We start from the raw sequence: 25581 nt of genomic DNA on the forward strand, positions 1-25581 counted from the left end.
TCTACAACTCACACCCGTTCGATAACAATTACACAAATAAGTGGACTTACGGGAGGTGCCCTTGTGGGGTAGTTTACAAACTGAACAGTGTACCCCAGCCGCAAGGGAAATTATACGTTTTGACTTTGGACCCACATGGAGTTTTTTCGAAACAAATCATAGAACATAGAACACTAGCAGAACCTCCACAAACTGGTTTCGTATAAGATTGTGTGCATGTGTGGGTTTTACTTTTTTCCTGAGCATTAATGGGTCAATTTGGGGTCGACGTTGGACCCAAAATCTTAGTCCAAAACAAAGCACTGACCCACAATCCTAAGCCTAGTCAACTTGATCCATGTTGTGTCAAAATAACAAAGTGTTTACATTTTTACAACTTTTTACACTTTTCTAAACGATTGGTTCACATGAATACTTACGAATAATAAGATAAAGCTTTACGTTTGAATAAGGGAATAAAAGGGTAGCGACGAGTTCTTCAACAAAAGGTTTATGCACACCCACGTGACGCGCTCTCCACCAATAGGAGTAGAGAAACTGTCTGGGATATTTATGAATGTACATTTAAATAAAGTAAAATAAAATGATATGCAAATCAATTGATTTTACAAGGTCATTATAATACAGAGGTTGGTTGGTTCGTCCCTTACAGAAATACTAAAAACATGCGTTTGATATAAATGACTATCACAGACAAAATAAGACAGCAGATTACATATACAACATGACATGAAATCATGAGTTTAAATCTTCAATGATGTTTGAGAACTTATCTCCTTCAAATTCAATCACTCATGTTGCCCGTAAAATGCAAATTTGCCTTGACGAGCATGATCATGAGACTGATCTTCTCCTTTACAATAACGTAACTTCATGTTTAGAATTGTAAAAGGCAGAGTAAAGTTTGTTTGACCAAGGAAAACAATAAAAACAAATATTTGTTTTTCTTCAAAAATGACAAAGGATGACTATTTCGCACACTAAACTTTACGAAGATCTAATTCATAATGACCACTAAAGAATATATGGATCAATTTACAAATCTGAATCTTATTATTCGAATCATTACATATATTAAGTCTAGTAAATCCCTTAGTCCAAACACGTCGACTTGGAGTCAAGGTGTTTTAATTATTCCACATTTAATTAATCTGTTTTAACTAAAATATTACTTCTGGAAAACAATAGAGATATATAAAGGATCTTCCTATCAAAACCAGTGGATCAAAAGTACAATTAAGGATGAATATATAAATTTATTATCTTTTTTAAAAATACGTATTTACACTAAGAGAGAACAATTTAACACGTTAAGACAAGTCCTAAGTTAGGACAAGTAGCTCGTCCTAATTAGTTTTAAGAATGTTGTTAGCTCTTTTACGAAATTCACCCCAAACCAAACCACAAACACTTTACCATTCTCGATTCCTTGTTCCTTATTCCGTTTTCACATCTGGCAGCCCAGTAGGCGTGGCTCCAGCCCCCTGTACTCCGTACGTTCTGTCTGAATCATGTATAGCGTAAACATTTGACTTTGTATGATCCAATACTTTAGTATCCATCCCGTCTAATCCCCAAGCCTCTTTTGAAGAGAGTGAAACCTCTATAGAAAGTGAAAACAAAATTTCAGACAAAACATAAACGAAGTTAAATGACATATTCATCTATAAATGTTAAAGGCAAAAACATCATTGCTCTTCGGAGGGTAGATAAATTCATACCCGGTCCCGTTCTCATCTGAAATGTTTGATTGCACACATCGTGAAACCAACATGCGAAAATTGAAATGTCCAGATTGTTCAAACAACAACTATGCCTATAGGACGACTAATGCCTCATCTTTATTGTTGTTAAGAGATTGAAACCGAAATATAGGGACAGTTTGTAATCATGTGGAATTTTCAACCTTCTTTTAGAATGCACTTGTTTCATTCATCGTTTGAGGACTTTACTGCAATGAATTCAACTTGATGATTTTTTAATATTTTTATTTATTTGTATTTTTTTTAAGCAATATTATATTGTTTTTATTTGTTATCTCGATACAAGTGAAGTATGTACTTCATCATAGTTATTTCAGTATAGACATCCAGGCAAGTTGTTTTTTGAAAATGTTAATACAATATAACAAAAGAGATGCGTGCAACTGTTTTGATGTGCGAACAATTATTTATACTCAAGTGTTCATCAGAACCACCAGCACTGTATACATACTGTTGGTTCAAAACAGTCATGACATGAGCATCAACCATACAGCAACTCAGTCGTAGATAATGTCTCGTTTCAAACCCCAGAATGAATGTTGCTTAAAAACAACAGTCATGACATGAGCATCAACCATACAGCAACTCAGTCGTAGATAATGTCTCGTTTCAAACCCCAGAATGAATGTTGCTTAAAAACAACAGTCATGACATGAACATCAACCATACAGCAACTGAGTCGTAGATAATGTCTCGTTTCAAACCCCAGAATGACTACGGTAATTTTACACATCTCGGATTACTTACGGCTTAGTTCTCTCTTCTTGAGACGTAACGGTGCCAAGTCCTGAATGGAAGTAAATAATCAACATCAGACGTCAAACAGAAACAGTTCAAACAAACAATCTCAGAGAAAATGTCAATTACAAGATCATCGTTCTATTGCTAACGCAGGAGGTCAACTTGACTTGGTCCGAGTTGTGCCATATGGATCTTGGTATCACACGAAAGCCCCTTTGCACCAGAAACAATTGGTGGATTGCTCATGACGTCATTGGCAGCCATATTTGACGATAAACAATGGAAAAGTGCACGCGTGTACGCGCTGCACATAACTTTTAGGGAGGTTTGGCTGCACGTTACGCGAGCAAAAACGCGAACGTGATCGTGAACGTGAGGAAATGGTGTTGTTTCTAGGTGCCGTCACCACTATGCTCACGGACGACGTCAGCACGTACGTACCTGACGTGAAAATGGTAACTTGACGCACGTTGAAAACGTGAGATTTTACCAACACAATTTTCTGGCGTTCACTTTCGCGTTTTTGCTCGCGTAACGTTCAGCTCAACCTCCCAAATGTCGGTCAATGCATGGAGGGTCAATGCAAGTGGTCTACAACAACATTTAGGGTGTCAAGTAGTTAAAAAAAAAACCATAACAATAATAATCTAAATTCAAGTTAACTTAGTATCGAACTTTAAGGGTAACTCTGTGGAACATTGTTTACTCTTGTAATAAATGAAATTTAAATCACATTACCTTTGCAGTCAAGTGCGGCTCGTTTCTGTCTACCCTGGGCGCATGAGTGTCCGATGTCATTGGCCTGGACGTAGAGGGCGCAGCAGCCTGGATCACCATGGTCGGCAAGGTGTGTTTCCGGGTAAGTCTAGATTGTTGGACTACAGAGTAATCCGTACTCGATGACGACACAGTGCGACGACCTCGCAGTTTCTTGATAGCTTTCTTTACCTTTTGGGTGATTTTGATAAAGATTTTAAGTTATCTTCAATAATTAACTGGATCCAAATAAGTTTACATGTATAAATCAGAGCTGACATAGTACAATGTTCCTTTATGTTAATTTACTGGTCGTCTTCAGGAGAAGATGATTAGAGAATACTTATCGAAACGTTAAATAGTTTTTTTAACGAACCAGTCGTTAAAATCACTGGTTATTTTAAGAACCACCACCACGCAAAGAGACAATTCACGTGGAGCTACCGCAAACCTCTCATATTTTTAAGATTTATTAATAATATTTCTCTTAGGGTACTGATATTTAAAAAAAAAATCATCATCATCATCATCGGTTAGCATCAAGCATTTCTGCACCGGCTGCCTTGTTTTATCATCATTGGTACTATTTTGTTTGCCTGACACCTTAAGTTCAGACTACGGAGTTGACTGAAATTTGGGCCACTGCGGGGGCGAAGTTCCTGCCCGGATAGCAATCTCTTGACGGGGCTAATAGTCGGAGGTTGGGAGGGGGAAGGGGGTAGGCGATGCGTGTTTTATTGAAAGTTTTGCTGATTTAAAACAAACACTACCATCGAAATTACATCCGGGGTGGAAATTAAAAAGATTTCCAGCTCCGGTTTTGTTTTACACTTTTTTTAACGACGGAATGTAATGTCCACAAAGCGTTAAATCTCGATTAATTTTGGAAGGCGGGGTTGAATGTTGGAAATGTCAATGTACTATTGATCTGTGGTGACGTCATCAGTTGAGGGTCACCATTATCTCAACAGGATCAAGTCGAGGTTATATAGTCGAAACTCCGATGTTATGTTTGCAGCGATGATCGCTTTAGGCGGAACTTTTGCTTTGTCATTTTGGTTTGACCTACGTAGTTGTGATGAAAGTTTATGCTGGACACCGTGGATACTTGCTGAGAGAGAAAGCGGCAAAACACCGTTATGATATTAATTTTTGACATGAACGTCGAATCAATCCACGTGCAGAGGAATGACAGCGCGGGTTCGAACGACTACGAAATAAACATAATGGATGCAGCATTCGCAAACGAACACTAACCCTAACATGTTGTTTAATGAGAACACATTTTTTTGGAGAACCGTTTCTCTATTTTCAATTGTTTGTAATGATTCCAACAAAATGAGGCAATTCAGACGAAACTGATCCAGATAAAGCTTTAAAAACTTCCGGAAAGACAATACACTTATTAGTACTTTTAGAGTCGGGTCATCAATACAAAAGTATGACCCGACTCTTAACAAGTGAACAACTATTGCTTTTATACACAAACTTCCAAAAAGGGTTTAGCGAGTTTGGTGAAAATAACGTTAAACTGACGTCACAAGAAATACTGTATAAATGCAGTACTTGGGCTTACCTCGTAATCTCCAACGCAGTGTAAGAGGAAAATGAAGACACCCTAAAGAAATACGGAGAGAATAAGAAAATAATTCAACTCAAACCACAATCAAGTCGAATCGGTACTCTTTAAAGGCAAAATACATTTATATATAGATGAAATAATATTAAAAGTGTAGTATCTATGGCAATCCAAAGGTTAATCAGACATCCTAAGAATCCATTAAACCCATTATTTAACGTCTCATTGAACTAATAGCATTGAGGACGGTCAAGGCTTACCGAGAGTGTATGGAAACAAATTGGATCTGGCGTGAGTTAAGAAAATACAGTTTTTACAAAATGCAGTCGCTGAAAGCATTTGGAGTTGTTTATTTACCTGAGATGAATTGAAGATGACGAAGAGGTAAGTAAAGAAGAAAGTATCATCAAAGGATGAGAAGAGGCCGAAGATCCAGGTGAATCCAAGGAGTGGCTGGAGTAAAAGGACTGCACGTATACCGGCCCTGTAATACATCAACATATACATCTATGTCAGTTCTGAAATTCTACATGATGGGAAAACATTCAAGTGAAGACTTGGTTCGTTTGTGTATGAGTCAATGTGGATTCCATTAAACAGTGGACCGGTCTATGTTGTCACAAGTCCAGCGGGTAAACAACCTTGCGCTGGCCGGTCAAACTTTAAGCTATGTTTGTCGAGCGTATTTTCTTAGAAGTCAGGGTAAAGAAATGTGGTTTTAACTAAGTTCATAATACGAAGAATTATTTTAATGAGCTTTTTGAGCCAGTTGCTTAATGGCAGAACGCACTAAGTGTTGTAAGAAACTCGTATGAAAACGCAAATAAATTAATTGGAATTTTGCTGGACAGTACTTTTAACAAGCGTTCAATCGAAAAGAGTTTAATAACCATTTAACCGTTTAAAACGATGAACCTGTGAACCATCTCTATTGTGACGTCATTTCTTTGGAAGGCTCGTTTTGTTTAGCCGGGTTTTGGTTCAATGTTTACCTTATTCGTTCTTTCTCTGACTTGTCTGTATTTGCCTTCAGTGTAATGAAAACACGTATCACCATCACGAGAATCAGCGTGTTTACCTTTCCACAAAAATAAACATCAATTGAAGTTATTTTTATTTATTTATTTGTTTGTTTGTTGTTGTTGGTTATGAATTAATTTCCTGTGTGTTTGAAACCAATCCAGATTTTCGACGAAATTTCAAAAACTTGAATAATGTTGAAATAAAATGTGTACATGTCAGTTTTATGGTAGACTTTTTGAATTTGTATAGGATTACAAAAATTAAACGGTTGCAAAACTAAATGTGCAGGCCTACTTTTCCTGTAGTAAAAAAAACCGTTTTCACAACAAAAAATATTTACTCTTTGAACCTTCTTGACGAAAAATATTGTCACGGGTGCGATGCGACCCCCCCCACGTTTATTTTTATGTTACGTAATCATTTGCTTTACTTGCATGGCTAGCGCCCTCTGCGGGCTGCTTTCCGGTTCAAGAGCATTCTGTTTTGGGCCGAAGACCTTAACTGACGTCTTTGCGTGTCTTCACCCAACAGGTAAAGATCTTGTTATATTTTGCATTTAAATGTTTTCCTAATTACTACTTAGATTAAATAGTATGTAATAAGCACTATCCTCAAGTCTCAATTTGTTTATAGAATGTTGTTGACTTTAGTGGATATCTGGTTGCTTTTGCAACATCACGCTAGCTATTTATTGATTTGCGGTGTTTAGATATATTTATTACCTCTAGAGCCTTTCCTAATAATCTTAGCAGTGTTACTGAATGTAACATTTTGGAGATCCTTTAGTTTATTTTATCATTGCTTCTGGGATTGGAAATAACCTGTTTATATTGCATTTCACCGTTAATTTGCCTTAAATCCAAGATGGCGGTCGCGTCCTTAATTTTGGCGCGAACCGCGAGTATTGTTTTATCGTTTCATTGTTTATTCTTTTAAAGTTTAGTTTATGTAATTATTATTGTATATTTTGTATGGGCATTCTGTTTTGGGCCGAAGACCTTAACTGACGTCTTTGCGTGTCTTCACCCAACAGATTCACCGTTTACAGATCTCAATAAAACTAAAGAGCTACTATATGATCAGACTTGCCGTTTCATGCCCGTACTTATTCCAAGGGTCACATTTGGTGGAGAATCCGGGTACGGGCATATCGACGACGGCATCAAGCATCACTTGATCGTCAGAGTACATTATACCCGTCAATCTTGTGACCGGTACAGATTACCCCATCAAGACGTTGAAGGCATCCCCAGCCAGGACAGCCGGGTTCCAGCGGGCAGAGCGGCCTTCCCCCCTGAACCCTGCCCCGCGGATCGGAGAGACCCTCAACACTCCAGACGTGAAGAATTTTGGACCGCCGTATCCTTACCATCGGACTTGGATCACCCGTGATTGAGCAACCTTATCCAGCCTCTTCAACGCCCCTGAGTGCCGGATGTTTTTTCTTCACGATCGGAACTGTTGAACATTTTCGCCAACATCAAGAACAAGTTTATCGCGGTGTTCTTGAACATTTTGCCAATAATAAAAATTTGCAGATTTCACGAACTCTCGCAAAGAATTCGATCGCCTCCATTTTGGACAAACTCATAGTTGTTTAAACTCATACGATCGGGAAAGCACCATCATCAGGACAATAAACACAATAGCATTGTCACACGGACTAAAGACCTCCTTTGTACTCTTCCACTGTGCCGATTAAGAGTGCGTTCGGTTGTTACCACCAGACAAGCAGCTGATGAACAATTCCCATTATGAACATTGACATTATTGGAATTTGATTGAATCAAGTCTCAATTGTATTTTGGATTCGGATTTGGTATTGTTGGTATTGTTAGGAGTCATTAATCTTGTCTGGCATTTAGACAGGTGTCCACTTAATGGGAGTAGGTACTTAAAGTTCTCATTCAGCTGAAAAGAACTTTAATCCATACATTGTTGTTTGCCTTTGGCGATGCTAAATTCCTGGGGTGTAAAAGAACACCTGTAAATTCTTTTGTATTGTATTTGAGACATTTTGATTGTCCAGCTGTGTGAAAGTTTCTCTTTATTACCTCAATTGGGTAGAGATAATTGAAGTCATTTCCTTCAGAATTGTCGCACGAAAATTCCATTGTTTCTGGTACTTCAATTGTGTACAGAATTTTTTCTTCTTCTGAATATTGATGTGTTCCAATTTGCATTCAAAGATTATATTTTGCTATTGCTGATTTGTTTTTGCATTGGTTACATTGATTGCATTTCATGATTGCTTCAGTTGGATTGATATTATCATTTTTTTCTGACAGCCATTTTACATTTTGTGAAGGTATTGCATTGATGACCATTTTTGATACTTTTGAATTGTGTTCTTTTGCATACTTTGTCACTCTGTATTTTATCTTTGGACTGTGTTCTTGGAAGCATGTCTGACGAGGAAGAATTCCCATCGTCCACAGCAGCATTTGGTCACAGATCATCTCGTCGAACTCTTCCGAACAGACCTCAACATACCTCTCCCTTCCAAGAAGAACTAGGCGACATCCAGCAAACAACCGATCGCATGCTTTCGCAACTGGGAAACATCGAGCGAAGACTATCCCGAGGCTCACTGCATCAATCAGTTCCAGGTACTCATGCACAACGGTCAACTCCAATGATGTCTACCACATTGCCAAGGCAAGGGTCTTCTTCAAATGACTATCCTTTGAGGTCTAGCCAAGCGCCGAGGCAAGGTTCTTCTTCAACCGACTATCCAGTTCTCACACCTCAGAATCACCACCTACCTGACCGCAACTCCACTACGCTTTCATCTCATCACCGTTTACTTCCATCACATCAAGTGAAAAGTGTACCTATGTTTACAGGGCGTGACCAAGGTGCAACAATCGCCATTGAAGATTGGGTCCGAGACGTGAATTATCTCATCGAAACTACTTCGATGCCTGAAGAAATCCAGTTTTCTACCATCGTGAGATATCTTGGTGGCGCTGCAAGAAAACTTGTACTCAATCTCCATCCAACACATCAGACCCCAAGCCACGCCTTTGCAGAACTCAAAGCACAGTTCGGAGATGTATTCCTGACTGGTGATCCATTAGCCAGCTTCTATGAGCGTGTGAAACATCCCACCGAACTACCGAGCATCTACGCCGTCGAACTAGAGGCAACGCTGAGAACCATAGAGGAAAAGTCAACCCTAAGTCGCCCTTTTCCTAATAGAAACAGTATGCTGACGCAACAATTTATGAGAGGCGTCAAAGACGAGAAAGTTACACAGAGACTCGCACCGATGAAGCCCAGAGATATGACGTTTCGGGAACTTCAAATTGAACTTCGTCAACTGGAACGAGAGTCTAGGATTGCAGCAGCTGCAAAGACAGGAACCAAGCTTCAAGCTCAACAATTGCAGCAGATTCGTCCTCCATATCAGCAATCCTCACCGAAAGTGCCAGATGTCAAGAGCCCCAAACCAACTACCGATCATGATGTGTTACAAGAACTTCTCGCCACTGTCCATCAACTAGCTCTGAGGGTAGATCATATCTCTCATCAAACTCCACGTGGACCTCAGCAACCAAGAACAGACCAACATGCCTCTGGTCAACGAGTGTTCTACTGCCACAGATGCGGCAATGAAGGTCATATTGCCAAAGGATGCAGAAGTGCCCCTTTAAACTCCAACGGCCCACGGCCAATGGGCAAGCCGTCAGAGGCCGGGAATCAGCGAGCCCAGTAGTAAGTTCTCCTTCAAACACTGCACCACGTCTGTCTTCAATATGCCACGGTGGTAACATACCTCTCCATCACCAGCAATTGATTGGTCCAACAAACGAAGACGTCGTCAACGTTAATGGTGTGAACTACACTGCCCTAATAGACTCTGGCTCCCAGATCACGTCGATAACGGAAGACATCTTGAGGCAAAACCCTGAGCTCCAGAACATGGAAATTTCTCCTTCAGAAGTCTCCATCGAAAGTGCTAGTGGGCACAGCGTTCCTCACCGAGGTGTCATCCCTTTAACCATCACTATAATGGACGTCGTCTACAAGGATGTTCCTACATTTGTTGTACAAGCAGACAGTTACCGTAGAAACGTTCCAGTCCTCATTGGTACTAATGTCATCAGAGCAGTGAAGAGAGACCATCAAGTGACAAAGAGTAATAAGTTCCTGCCTCCGAAGAGCTCTGCATGGTATGCAGCCTTCAACAGTATTTCTGCTTCAGAACCTGGTAGCCACAGCGACGGTACCATCGGCTACGCTAGGTACATCGGCCGATACCCCCGAGTGATACCAGCAGGCCAAGAAGTAGACATCATTTGTCAGGCACCCCCTGGCAAAGGTCCGTACACTGCAGTAGTTGAAAACTTTCCTCGAAGCTCTTCATCTTTAAAAGTTAGCAACCTGGTCACAGATGTTGAATCTAACTGCCAAGTACCCGTGAGACTTTGCAACATCTCCGCCAAGCCCATAACCATCAAACGCAACTGCAAACTCGCACAGCTAGCATACATCCAGCGCATTGATGATCTACCACTCAATGAAGACTACGAAACGTTACAAGCTAGACAGGAAGACGAAGATGTTTCTCCTTCTTATCAGCTGAGCCAAGTCCATGAAAGTCCAGGAGATGTTAAACATACACCACTTGTTGACCTATCCAAAGCGAAGTTAGACAGCGAGTCACAAAAGCAGCAGCTAGAGAGTCTCCTTCAGAATTACTCTGACGTATTCTCATCCAGTCCCCTGGACTTTGGATGTACGTCGACGATGAAGCACTCCATCCCACTCATAGACAATCAACCCTTTCGACTTCCTCACCGCCGAATTCCTCCTTCACAATACCAAGCTGTCAAAGATCATCTCAAGGCCATGGAAGAAGCAGGTGTCATCCGCAGAAGTAACAGTCCATTCGCCTCACCGATAGTGATAGCCCATAAGAAGGATGGTTCACTGCGGATATGTATTGACTATCGTCGCCTGAACAGCAAAACTGTACGTGATGCATATCCTCTCCCTCGCATCGATGAAGCACTGGACGCTCTTGGAAATGCTCAACTCTTCACCACTCTAGATCTCACATCAGGCTACTGGCAGGTTCAAATGGAAGACGAAGACATACCTAAGACAGCGTTCACTACCCCCATGGGACTATTTGAATGTAATCGGATGCCCTTCGGCTTAGCAAATGCCCCAGCTACATTCCAACGTCTGATGATGACTTGTCTCGGAGAGCAAAACTACGTCACGTGTCTTCTCTACCTCGATGACATCATCATATTCTCTGCCAACTTCGAAGACCATCTCGACCGCCTCTCTAAAGTGTTCTCCTGTTTGAGGCAACACGGTCTGAAACTGAAGCCGTCCAAGTGTAACCTCCTCCAAGAAGAAGTTAGATACCTCGGACACATCGTTTCGAACAAAGGCATTAGTACTGATCCAGAGAAGACGCAACAAGTAGAGCACTGGCCAACCCCCACTAATCGCAAGGAACTACAACGCTTCCTCGGCTTCACTGGCTACTATAGAAGATTTATTAAAGGATACTCACACGTTGTCTCACCTCTCTACAAGCTCACTGCTGGTGACCCAAGACGAAAGAAGAAGAATACCAAAAACACCTCTCCATCTGTAACCCCACCTTTCATCTGGACAGAAGAGTGTCAGAACGCGATGGACATGTTAAAGCAGTACTTGACATCTCCACCGATCCTCGCCTACGCCGACTATTCACTCCCGTTTATACTCCAGACCGATGCATCAGGAGTAGGGCTCGGAGCTGTCCTCAGCCAAGTCCAAAATGGAACAGAGAGAGTCATCGCTTACGCAAGCAGAGGACTCAACCCCGCCGAATCTCGCTACGCAGCACATAAGTTAGAATTCCTAGCCATGAAGTGGGCGATTACTGACAAGCTACGAGACTATCTTCTGGGCAACCAATGTACCGTGCTGACAGACAACAATCCTCTCCTTTATGTCACTACATCTGCCAAACTAGATGCGACAGGCCAAAGATGGATTGCGGCACTATCTCAGTTCAATTTCACTGTTAAATACAAGCCCGGAAAGAACAACGGAGCGGCTGATGCACTCTCTCGCAAATCGCAAGCTGATACTTCAAGAAGTCTCTTGTCATTCCAAAAGGATGCAATCACAATTCCTCCCCACATCGTGCAAGCTATCTGCAACAGTCACCCACCCGAAACAACTCCCTTCATCGAACCTCCAATTGCAAGATGCGATGTCATGACACAGAGTCACACGTCACTCCCATCAAATGAGTTGCCGAGACTACAAGAGAAAGACATCATATCCGCTCAGAGAAGTGACACGGACATATCCAGAGTCATACACTATCTAGAGAAAGGAAGAAAACCAACCAGAGCAGAGAGGAGTTGTGAAAAGCTCGGATGCCTCATGTACCTAAGACAATGGGAAAAGCTTCACAGGAAAAACGGCGTACTCTATCGTCTCAGAAAGACCCATGACGGATCAACAGCCGAACAGCTTGTTCTCCCTGAACAATTTCGACACACAGTAATGACATCACTCCACAATGATTTCGGTCACTTGGGCTACGAAAGAACGCTCGACATCGCAAGAACCCGCTTCTTTTGGTCCAAGATGGCAAGTGACATCAAAACTTGGTGTGAACAATGCAAGCGATGCTGCCTAAGAAAAACTCCGTCTACAAAAACGCGTGTACCTTTGGTCAGCATCACCACAACTGAGCCTATGGAATTACTCTGCATCGATTACCTCAAGCTGGAAAGAAGCAAAGGTGGCTATGAAAACATTTTGGTAATCACAGATCATTTCACCAAGTATGCCCAGGCGTTTCCATCTCGCGATCAGAAGGCAGGCACAGTTGCTAAGATACTCTGGGAAAAGATAATACAGCACTACGGATTTCCTGTACGACTACACGCTGATCAGGGTCGCAACTTTGAAAGCCAACTCATCCGAGAATTATGCAAGATCTGTGGCATCAAAAAGAGCCGAACTACCCCGTATCACCCTCAAGGAAATGGCGTCACAGAGCGTTTTAACCATACGCTCCTTAACATGCTTGGGACATTAGAAGAAAATCAGAAGAAAGACTGGAAGCAATACGTCGAAATAATGACACACGCATACAACTCCACACGTCACGACTCCACCGGTTATGCTCCGTTCTACCTGATGTTTGGTAGACACCCAAATCTACCAGTCGACTTCATGTTTGGACTCAATTCCACTCAGAGAGAGTCTACTTCAAACTATGCGGACTATGTAGAGCAGCTGAGAGAAAGACTACAGAAATCATACACAAGGGCCAGCGACTACGTCAAACAAGCGCAGTCGAAGCAGAAACGCCTGTATGACAGAGGTTCCTCCATCGCTCCTCTACGTCTAGGTGACAGAGTCCTCATCCAAAACAAGAACCTCATTGGCACATGCAAATTAGCCGATAGATGGGAATCACAGCCCTATATTGTGATTTCAAAGCACAAAGATCTACCTGTGTACAGCCTCCGCTCCCTCGGTGACGGTAGAGAAAGAACTGTGCACAGAAACATGCTGACTCCATGCATGTTTCTCCCACTAGAAGAGAACAACACAACAGCCGATGAACCACATCAGGAAACCCAGTTAGAGTCAGACGAACATCAGGAGAGTGAGAAAGTTCCAACTATCATGGATCATAGTGAAACTAGCGACGAAGAGATAGACATAGACTTCATCCCAGTAGAAACTGAATCTTCGTCAATGTCTCCTTCACTATCTCCGTCACTATCACCTCCTGTCCTCACACCAATCATAGATCTTGAGCCAAGCAATGTCGTTGAAGTTTCCCCTCCTGTCGCACCACCGCAACTTACCCCTGAGTTACTGGAAACCCAAACTATTGATGTTACAGATGAGTCGAACGACACTGAAAGTACGGTATATCTTTCGCCACCGAGCCCTAGACCTATCAGAAACAGACAGCCGCCCACAAGGTTTACCTATGACTTCATAGGTCAAACCAAACAACTGCAAGCACGAGATACATCACGCCAAGAAAAGATATGCAATGGACGACGACTGTTCGACAAGTGGAAAGAGCCTACTATGGCTAAGACAAGAAGAAAAGCTTGTCTGCGTCTCCTTCTGCAAGAACACAGTTCCATCTAATAACCCCCCCCCCCCCAATTGTATATACACTGTATTATTATTGATTGTAACTCAATGAAGATAACGAAGTATTATTTAAATAATACTGTTATAGAGAGAAAGAAACAAAAAATCTCTCTGAGTTATGTTCATTTCGTTATAATTGTTACTTTCAATGTGTCAAGATATTGAAGTTGTAATGTAATTAACTTCTGCATTAAGTTTTGTCTACCAAAATGACAGAGTCTTTTTTGAAGGAACCATTTAGAGATGTATTTAAATTACTGGTGTTCTGCTCCTTAGTTATAGAATACTTACCTTTTTGTTGTTCTAACTAAATGCTTGGAACACCAGAGTTTTGTTTAAAGGTTGGATGGTATGGAAGACATTTGCCACCATTTTGTTTTCATAAGTTGTAAAATTTCCATTGTGTAAATATGTAACATAGGTTATGTTAGTTGCATGCCGAGGACGACATTTTTCTCCAGGGGGAATAATGTCACGGGTGCGATGCGACCCCCCCCACGTTTATTTTTATGTTACGTAATCATTTGCTTTACTTGCATGGCTAGCGCCCTCTGCGGGCTGCTTTCCGGTTCAAGAGCATTCTGTTTTGGGCCGAAGACCTTAACTGACGTCTTTGCGTGTCTTCACCCAACAGGTAAAGATCTTGTTATATTTTGCATTTAAATGTTTTCCTAATTACTACTTAGATTAAATAGTATGTAATAAGCACTATCCTCAAGTCTCAATTTGTTTATAGAATGTTGTTGACTTTAGTGGATATCTGGTTGCTTTTGCAACATCACGCTAGCTATTTATTGATTTGCGGTGTTTAGATATATTTATTACCTCTAGAGCCTTTCCTAATAATCTTAGCAGTGTTACTGAATGTAACATTTTGGAGATCCTTTAGTTTATTTTATCATTGCTTCTGGGATTGGAAATAACCTGTTTATATTGCATTTCACCGTTAATTTGCCTTAAATCCAAGATGGCGGTCGCGTCCTTAATTTTGGCGCGAACCGCGAGTATTGTTTTATCGTTTCATTGTTTATTCTTTTAAAGTTTAGTTTATGTAATTATTATTGTATATTTTGTATGGGCATTCTGTTTTGGGCCGAAGACCTTAACTGACGTCTTTGCGTGTCTTCACCCAACAGATTCACCGTTTACAGATCTCAATAAAACTAAAGAGCTACTATATGATCAGACTTGCCGTTTCATGCCCGTACTTATTCCAAGGGTCACAATATAAAGAAGGTTAACGACCTCTAAGTGTCTATAAATGTTTCTGTTAGATTCTCTAAAAACATTATAAAATAAATAATATAAAAAAACTTATCAAAAGCTGATCGACGCAGCTTGCCAGTGGTCCGGGTGTACACCTTATTGATGTAGCGGACAGAAAAAAAATCACATTTCGTATTCCCATGAAGATAATGAATATTTATAATAATAATGCTAGCCATCATTTACCCTGCTGTGGGCGTTATCTTCAAATAACATCTGCAATATTATTAAAGTGCACTCTAACAATCTCGGATTCGACGAAGCATTATAACTTTATCTTACAGTTATTAGTATACATATCGGGTAGCGTCAATTACATTGGGCTGAACCCCTCAAACAGACTTTCTTTTTCTAAGGTGTTTACATCGTTGGAATAAGGGGGAGCTAGTCTTTCTCTCTCAGTGAAACGCTTCTCAGATTGTTGGAAAAGGGAGTATTCTTCTTGCGTGGAACACGGTCGCTCCGGTAATATCATATCATAGTTGCATTGCAGTATACACTCACACAAATTATCAACCGACTCCAAAACCAAAGGACTATACTAAACCTTTAAAGAATGTTCTCGACTTGACAGTCGTCCAAACATAACATTCTCTGGCAGATCGAGTTTTGTCTACTTCTGCTTTTTTTCTCGTAATTTTCTTTTTAAAGATGTTGACAGCTCATGAAGCACGCTCATGCTATCGCATACTATCGCATAATGTGATAGGCCACTGATACCTTGCCCTCAGGGTTAAATACAACATCGAATCCCGATGAAATCTTGCGTGTTAAAAGAACAGAGTTTAAAGAAAGACCCACTCGCGGACTTCTACCCCCGGGGGAACCAGACACCATGCCCCCCCCCCCCCCCCGTAGTCGTTGGAAATGAGATTTCAAAGAAAATCGATGCTAAATCTTGCGATATCTCACATGGTTTGCTCCGCTGTCTCGCTTTATCCAAAAGCTGAGGTGACACGATGTCTCCAAGAAGAGCATGAATGACTTCAATCACAGGTTCTAAGATGCTCACAGTGACAAGCAACATAAACGACAGGCTGCAATGCAGACACCTTTTCCACTTAGTTTCATGCGTGAATTTCTCGTTTTCTGGTGGAGACATGATACGAATGTTGGCCAAAAGGGCGCTTTATAAACCTAAAGACTCCCTGGTCAGAAATTGACGCGGATTCCGCGTCCTAGAATACCTGAAGACCTATGATACGGAAACTATAAAAAAAAAACTGGATTTTACTTAGAGTGTCAGTTTGACGTTATTATATGTCATTTTTGACACAGACTCGGGGTCGAACTAGCCCAGAGATGTGTCTGGCGTCGATCACTGGACCAAGATTCAAATGAGTTGTGAATAATTTGTGAGATTCTACATTGTAGAATGTTCCTTAAAAAACCCAGAGTGACATTATTTTATTCTAATAGAATGAATGAAGTGACAACTGAAGATTGTTTTTTTTATCCTTGTTTAAAGATTACATTGACGAGTGAAAAGCAAATAGCCGTCGACTTTACTTGTGACATTATTTTATTCTAATAGAATGAATGAAGTGACAACTGAAGGTTGTTTTTTTATCCTTGTTTAAAGATTACATTGACGAGTGAAAAGCAAATAGCCGTCGACTTTACTTGAAACAACCATGAAATAGTTAGAAGCACTTACCACGACGACAACCAGTACCGGGGTTACAAAGGCGTATATGAGGCCGCCCTCCAGCGATAGCCAACAGCTGACAAGAAATAACACACCAGTATTATTTGACAATTTGAAGAGACAAATAAGATCAGTAATCATATCATATAATGTCAAATGTCTTGAAGCATCACTTCGGCCTAGTCTTAAGTGTCTTGTTTCGGCAACTTCAATAATTGCAACCGCACGTTGTGTTACGCTCAGCCCGAAGCTACTTGTTACATATACGCCATTGCTATTACATGCTCACTTGTTGTTCTGTCCCCGTAAGATGGGAATTCTACCTACACATTTAATTGGTATTAAGCCGGAGTGACATGAAATATGTTTTAGTCAGTACCTTCCCCTCCAGCCAGTGTATTAAGTGGACCGAAAAGAAAACGTTTGAAAGTCTCCAGTATTTGTGACTTGTTTTTTTTAGTGTTGAGTCTTCACAAAACCAGGTGACTGCTCGTGTTGAATCGTATCAGTTAACAGATAGTAAACGTTCAGACCACTTTAAAGATCCGTAATCTTTAGGCAAGTTGTTATAAACTTACCTGGACTCTGTGCCGTATCCATCAAATCTAACTCCTAAGGCGATACCAACTATCACCAAGGGTATTCCTTCCGTAGAGAAACAAAAACAGAGAGATAATTTTAGGTACTTTGAAGTGAACATTCCAACTTTGTATTGGGAATGCAATCCAGTAAAGTTTGTAAAGAACGGAAAACATGAAAACAGTTGCCGGTGTCGCATGCAATTATGTCCTCTATGCAATACTATCCGGAGGACATTATTGCATATGCAAATGTCCGCCAGACGGTTTTGCATATGCAATCGTGTCCCCCGGACGCTGCTGCATAATGCTAAATGTCCGCCCCCGTCCAAAACCATCTGACATCGGTACTATAACTTGACGTTTCCATTTAGATGCTTTGGTTGACTTAAAGCGAAACGATGCAATTGTTGTCACTTGATGTTTATGTCTTGTTGTTATTGGTGAGTTTTAGTACTGACTTTGTATACTTTTGTTCCTGTAAATGAATGTTATTAACAAAACATACAAAAGTCTAGTCTAGAGTATTTGACCATGTTTCTTATTGTTTTATAATGATGACAATAGTGTTTTTATAATTGTGGCTTTTGTAGATGTTGTTGTCGTGTTGTTGTGTTCTTAAGACGGATTTGTCTACAGGGACAAGGTATGGTTCTTAACTTTCACTTGACTTACCCCATCCGACGAGTAGGTAAATCTTGGTGCTTAGACCCTTGCCGAAAACAGCCACCGACTTGGTGTAAAGATGCACGCCCTCTACCAGCATCCAAAGAAAAGATGCAGTGAAGAGATAATGAAGAAGAGCAGCGATCGCCTTACACATTCCCTGTGGATAAATGATTTAGGTGTTATTTATTCAATTTCGTTTGTTTGAAAGGTCACTCAAAGGTTTATGATAAATATTAACAATCTATAAATTTAGAAACAAAATATACTTATTTGTTAAATTTTGTAAAATCTTTCTTTCAGTTTTAAACAGCATGCAGGAAAACCGATTTTATGATAATACTATGACGTTTTTTTTACCCTAGGTGGCAGCATACCTGGAAAGAAACATAAATCTCGTAATTTTTAATATGCATCAGCTTAGTACAGTGAAAACAATACAATTTTATCTGTCGTGTCTGTTGCCACCTATCGTTACAAAGTCTCACATTTGTTTGAGTGTTTATGAGCTCGGTAGCCGCACTATCTTACCTTGTTGGACGTGGCACCAATGCTGGTTAGGTACAACAGTTGAGCCATTGCTAGGGACGCGGCTAGGTTGACATGGATGATTACACGCTGGGACTTCAACAATCTATGAATATAAAATGTAAGGCATTTTGAAGAACCACTCTTCATGTATGTGATTACTATAACAACACTGACGTCACGGGTAATTCCCCCCCCCCCCGACACAACAGCCTAGCAGGACAGTGTTTCCACTACGTAGTTTTCTCTGCAAAAATACGTTTTGTTCACACTGTAAGAATTGCCAATGAAACTCTAAAAAACATTTGTTTTTGTGTAATCTTTCAAAGACACTTCATACTTTGAACAGTTCACCATTCCATGTTATGTTATTGTATATTGATGGGGATGAGAGACGTATGTCTACGAGTATAAGCTACGTTACACATCTCCTACGAATGTGGTGGGGGCGTACCACATTTTGATACATCCACTTACCTTAGAAAACAGAACATAAAAATGGCCGCTAGAAGTGCCGTAATGGACAAGATGGCGCCAATGTACGTCAGAATGTCGAGAGCCGTGGAATGAGCGGCTGGTATCTCCTAAACCAAGTAAGATGAAGTGAGAATGAAGACAGTCGATAAGAAAGAGAAGAAACAAACGGTTGTGAAAAAAAAATACTGTTTTTGAAAATAAAATACTGTGTTTATATTTGTTGGGTAAGAGCTAGGACTGTTAATAAACATTTTTTATTGTGTTTACGGCTACGATTGTAGCTTTAAAGTGTGTTGCTACGGACGTCCATCACATCACTTGCAATGCATAGTGACGTGGACATCTAGCCGTAACCGTATCTCTAGCCAATAACTCGGATATTGCCAGAATTATAAGTTTACTCGCGAGTCGAACATTAGAGGGCGTTTTCCAAGTGAAAGTGGAAATGCAAAAGTTAGCAATGTGTCATTTGTGAAACCAGAAGTGTCGCATTTAACTCGAGGGGACTTCACTATTACACGGAGTGAGTTCGTAAATTGGTTTCACCGTTTCGACTGCACGTCTAGTCATCGTCAGAAGATACTTAATAGCTTGCTCTAGTCATCGTCAGAATATATTTACCCTATCCCTGAGCTGTAGTAGAACTGCAAAGTTAGTCAGGTGTTCGCAGTGACAGACCGTGGAGCCCGAAGACGACTCGTGAACTCGGCATCCATCGGTTGACCACGTGCCACCAGTTGAACTGTAAACAAATCAACGCCATTGTTAGGGATAGAAGCATCAGGTAGTTTTTGAGAAATAAGTAAAACAATGTCATGAAAATACGTTTTTACGTGCTAAAATAATTTTCGTCTCATGATCATTGAGACGAAAATTATTTTCACGACATTGTTTTACTCATTTCTCAAAAACTACAGCACCTCGGCATGTAATATTTTCAGGGAAGTTTTCTACCATCATTATCTTTAAACTGTGTAAGTTTAGTGTAAATCTGTGGACACTTTGTTTTTTGTTGTCCTACAAAAAGTACATAGACCCTTTTTAATGGCATGGCAATGCCCTTATTTCCACAACATAATCGATTGTTTTTTGTTGAAAACAAATCCTTTAAATACAAATTAATTAAACAATCCCGGGCCTGATTCAAATCTGAGGCATTTGGATTGATCCGTTCTAGGATATCTAGGAATTTGACTCCGCAGTCATTATACACTTTGCATAATGACAAGCCAGTGGCCTGTAATAAACTACTAAAGAGTGATCGTTCATTAAATAATAAAAACTGTTGAAATAAAGAAGAATTTTATTTACTCGTTAGTGTACTTCCAGAAACAGCATTTGGCTTCGTAGTCTGATGACTTGTTCTGAAAGTAAAACATTTGGAAACTAGTTAGAATTTGTCATAGTTTCTGAATTGAATGCCAACTACGCAAAGTATACACTTTTTTAAACGGGTGACGTATTTGATGCAATGATTTCAACCTCATTACAACAAAAATCACAAACTTTGACAAGATCAGTTTTGATAAAGAATGAATGATATTTGTATTTTTTTTTGTATTTTTTTTTTTAAGGAAGCTTTCTTTTGATTTACCTGTTTGAGTTTAAATGACAGCACCACTGGGCTTTCTTCGCTGAATGCTACACTGGAACCATTTTGCCGAGACAGAGTTAAAGACATGACCTCTGACCCCGTAGTAGTATTTCCGGTAGAGTTCTGACCTTCAACGTTACTTGAGATTGCGCTGTGGAGCGTCTTGAATACGATAGATGTAGCTTTGACTAAGGATAAATGAAATGGAGATATGTTTTACAACATTCCGTTCTTAACACTGAAAATATTTGTTTTGGGACCGGTTCAATATAGTTGGGGGGTTATCTGTGCGTGCGTCAACCAAACCCATACAATCATAGTTCATAATTTTGTCTCAATTTAAGATAAGCAATAACTAGTATAGCTATAGATAGCTGAATAAGGATTCAACCATTAGAGAATGAAGATTGAAGATTGTATTGTTGTTAACTTTAAGCGTGATTAACTTTAAACGTTCACCTTCCTTTTAGTCAAGCAACATTACTGGTGAAAGATAACAACCAGGCGAAAAAGGAAAGCCACACCAAACAAATATGTAGTGGACAAACTGTTTACTTTTAAAACTGTTTGATTATTTCACCTTGCTTGCCACTGACGAGTGAAGCAGGAATGACAAAGTTGTTCTGGCTTGAGTTTGGTGTCAGCTCAATGACGTCATTACTGATTCGGTCATCTAAGCTTGACCATGATTGGAGAACTGGCAACAGATACAAGAATAATAATAATAACATTTTATTTTGTTTTATCCTTCGAGATTAAACTTGCTTATGGACAGTGAGTAACATTTCTATTGGCTAAAATTCTGAACGTATATCATTATTTAGTTTTCATGAGTGGTGTTTTGTTTGTTTTGTTTATGTTTCTTTATTACTGGTAAATATGCGTTAATACATTGTTTTACCTTTGGTATTGGTTTACATTGTATTACTGTTTTATGTTTTATGTTTTATTACGATTATCTATCTTTGAATATTTGTGAAGCTTCTTCCTTTTTTTATTGGAGGTCTACCTTGCCTTTTTGTCGAACAGACCCAGACTAGGGATTTTTGCTAATAATTGTTTTATCTTTTAAATGAGATTAGCTTTCAACAGAAAATACGCAACAGACAATCCAATCATGTATTTTGTGTTCTTTCTTAACAAAAGGCATATCCTTACAATTACCACGATTCCTCTTCTTGCCCACCTGTGAAGTTATAACACTGAAACTGAGTTTCCCTTACCTAAGTTGTCAGTTCTGATGATGACTTCTGTTGTATTTTCATCCAGAAGGTTTTCTGTGACGGAAGCAGCGAAATCATCTACGACGAACAGAAAGGCGCTTATTCTTGAGGTGGACGACGAGGAAGAATTACTGCTTGTCTGTAAGTGCAGAAAGAAATATTAAGTTTGAAGTACATCAACAATTCATCCTACTTAGTTGGTTTTTGTTATAAAACTGTCACCGTGGATCAAGTGTTTCGCCTGAAATAACTTGCAATCACAAAGTTACTGTTTCGAATCATACAAATCTTACCACTGTATCACACTGGTTATAATAAGTGTTGTCGTCTAGTTAATGAATCACAGTTTCTTGTTTTGTGCAATTTATTAGATACACTATTTATTTAGAATCAATTTTAAAAGCAGTCTTTTGAAACTGTCTTGGTCATTGACACAAGAGTGTCGCGACTGGGATTCGAACCGGAACGTGAGTCCAACGTTCCAGATAACTCAGTCACATATCTGTGCATGGAAGGAAGAACTGCACACTACTTACCTCATCATCTGGTATCTGCAACGACGCTGAAGAATTATCGCTCAAAAGGGAATCACATACTTTGAGGAATTCCTGTAGAGTGAATAAAGACATTGAACTGGTTGCTATTTTTTGATACGATATTGTTTATTCAATTCAAGTCTATTCAATTAAATATACATAACTTTAATAATACGTTTAAAGTTTGAGCGGCCAGGGCAAGGTCGTTTATCCGCTGGATGTGTTACAACATGGACTGGTCGCTGTATCAAGGGAATCCCTTTGACGCACCTGACGCCACCGATACAAATATCCATGGGTCCGCCACTGAAATGAGAAGTAACAATCTCTATACTTTCGAGAGGACTGTGGGTTGCTAACATTTTAGCTTATTCCTCGGTGTATGACTATGAGATTAGCAGGTTGTCGCGTCCAATAGACCCCTACGCACTTGAGGGACACTATTGTCACAGTAATGGGGTAAAAGGGAGACTCTAACCTTTGCTGTATCTTTGTCTTTACCAGCCGCTGATGAAACAGCGCCAAGGGTCTTGGTGACTGTTTCAGTCTGTCCGGCTCTATCAGACGATGATGATTTCGTCATCGTTAACGATGAAATTGCTTGCAGAGCTAGCTTTGCTGTTTGGCTCGTTACAGCGCCCTCTTGGGTTATCAAAGCGCTGTAAACATCTTCCACCTGCAGTGACAGTCAGGATTGACACGAGGCTAAGGAAGTGTCTTCTTAATTATAAGTTATACGTACTGTCATAATATCACATCATGCAAAATAAGTTTTACGCTTTTAATTTAGCCGATAAATCCTCGACTTCATTAGGTGCCTTGCACGCTTCAAAGGCTCTTCATAATTTTATATGAATCTCTTTAGCCTTCGAGAAAGACTTCGAGGAAGATTCTGCTAGGGTCGAAACGTCAGGCCAGCAACCGTTTTTTGCATTTGTTTCCAAACTCATTTTTACTTACATCAGAAGCTGTACTTATTTTCTCCTGCGCCTCTTTTTCAGTTATTGCAGGTGGCGTCCCTCCCATCTGAGTGAGATTGCCTGCTTCTGTCGGTTCCAAGTTATTCGTCATAGGACTTGAAGTTGGCGTTGAACTTGGATCTGTGGTAGCTTTGCCAGTCCTTTTGGTTCCGGTCCCTGTGGTTGTATTACTTACAATCGGTTTGGAACTAGTCGTTTCGAACAGAGTTGCTGTAGACTTTGTTGTTAATCCGGAACCGGTTACCTCAGATCTCAAATCCTGGATTACCGGAAAGCCCGTGGTTTCTGAGCTGTTTGTTCCGGTTTGTGTTGTTTCTAAGGGCGTGGTTTCATGGTTGGTTAACCACTGGGGCGTGGTAGTCTCTTGGCTCAGTGCGTCTTCGTATGTAGGTAGATTTCCATCTGGAAGGAACAGAAAAATGGCAGCAGTTTTACCGAGTAATTTTCAATTAATTACGTAGTTCTGAGCATGCTCGTATTACTTCCAGAGCTTTGGATGTGACTGATACGCCTGCTGCTATCTAGGGTCGCCAACAGTCTCTCATTGATATTATTAAGAGTAGAACAAGTATTTTATTTTTTTAGTTGTTAAAACACAATTTTTTTGACAAAGAAATGTTTTTTTTTAATCAGTTCTTTGGTATTACCTTTGAATCCAAGGAGCTCAATCCTCATACACGGTTGCTTATGCCATTCTACAGGAAGGATTCTTACGAATCGAGTTACAACTGGCTCGTCCAGGAGAACGTACATTGCTGTAGTCCTGTCGTACGTACCGGCAAATATCTGTACAGTCAGCGAGATAATGAAACATCAGTTTTAAACACGTTTGAAGTCAATTGCTTCAGTCGAACTTTGGTTATAAATTGCCGACAGCAACGAATTTCTACTGTCAGTCATTTGATTTGAACTTGAGTGGGTATTTAGTTGATAAAATAAGACCACCAGCTATAGTGTCTCAGAAAGTTTTCGTTGTTACCAAAATGTGAGTACAAAATTTCTGGTGGCGCCCTCTTTTGAGTTTTATTATCTTTCTGCCCATGTTAAATTCCCATACGGGACAGAAACTTAAGGGGGGATTTCCCTGACGAAAATACCACTGAAACATTAACGTGGTGATTGCTCAGAAAAAGCAGCCAAATTGTGTCAATCAGCTCAGAAACATGTTCACCGCAAAACCTAATGGTATGTAAACCATGTAATTTATTTCTCAACGCGAACCTACTCTCAAAACGCTTACCTTATCTCCATTTTCTGCACCGCCCTCTTTTGTCCATGTCGTACCATTTAAGGAGTGTGATATACGAAAGCTTGTGACCCATTCGTCATTGGATGCTCGTCCCTGAATGGCGACCCCATGTAGCTCTATATAGGCCATGCAGTCGACCTATGTACACATTCAAAAAAACGTTAGGTACATGCTATTGATCTTTGCAGTGATCCAAGGGAAAAAGGTATCTTATTTTTATAACAATTATTTGTGAATTGCTTTAAGGAATGTTTTAGATAATCCATTAGTTTGACATTATTTTCTCAAAACGTCATACCATCACGACATAAATGTGTCGACTACAAAGCTGCTGTGCTTTTGTGAACAGGCACTTTCTTGTCTTTCTTTGGACTAAGTTTTAATTGTTACCTGAAACCATATATCAGCGTCATTGAAGTCAGGACACCAAGCTCCTGCCCCCTGGATGATCTCTATCATTGCGTTATCCACACTGAAATTACCATGCTCGGAGTCAGGGGGTCGAACGGACGAAGCAGAATATTGGTCACTTTCTATGTCAAATAGGTAGTCGTCCATTAGTCTACGAAAGTGGGGTTGTGTCAGTCCTATGTGTTCGGTTGTAGAAATGAAGAATAGAAAAAGGGTTTAATGTTATGAAATCTGAGCAATTGTAAAAAGCGTAAAGAATACATTCATTTAAACAAGTTGGGAGAAAATAGTTTTTACCTTTGTAAACTCCAAAGTCATCGATTGCAATAAACGCCGTGACGTCATCACGAGCTACGGTCCCTTGAATTATGATCTGAGAGAAAAGGTTAATATAGTAATTGGATTATCCGTTCTTCCT

The 25581-nt window shown here is 40.1% G+C and overlaps 1 protein-coding gene across 1 annotated transcript; it reads right to left on the reverse strand.

The window, feature by feature from the left end:
- On the reverse strand, nt 1–25518 carry LOC139945070 (uncharacterized). The gene is made up of 23 exons (XM_071942324.1): nt 25461–25518; nt 25143–25339; nt 24744–24890; nt 24151–24289; nt 23484–23905; nt 23002–23199; nt 22524–22595; nt 21988–22126; nt 21345–21461; nt 20765–20952; nt 20482–20534; nt 19792–19912; nt 19171–19277; nt 18697–18799; nt 18175–18325; nt 17500–17566; nt 16931–16997; nt 5832–5917; nt 5197–5323; nt 4837–4878; nt 3243–3452; nt 2511–2550; nt 1–1603 (listed from the first exon to the last, which is right to left on the reverse strand). The coding sequence occupies exons 2-23, from the start codon at nt 25308–25310 to the stop codon at nt 1437–1439; spliced, it is 2931 nt and encodes a 976-aa protein (XP_071798425.1). The 5' UTR covers nt 25311–25339; nt 25461–25518; the 3' UTR covers nt 1–1436.
- Between the last annotated feature and the right edge of the window lie 63 nt (nt 25519–25581).

Source organism: Asterias amurensis, chromosome 12, assembly GCF_032118995.1.
Source record: "Asterias amurensis chromosome 12, ASM3211899v1".
NCBI lineage: Eukaryota > Metazoa > Echinodermata > Asteroidea > Forcipulatida > Asteriidae > Asterias > Asterias amurensis.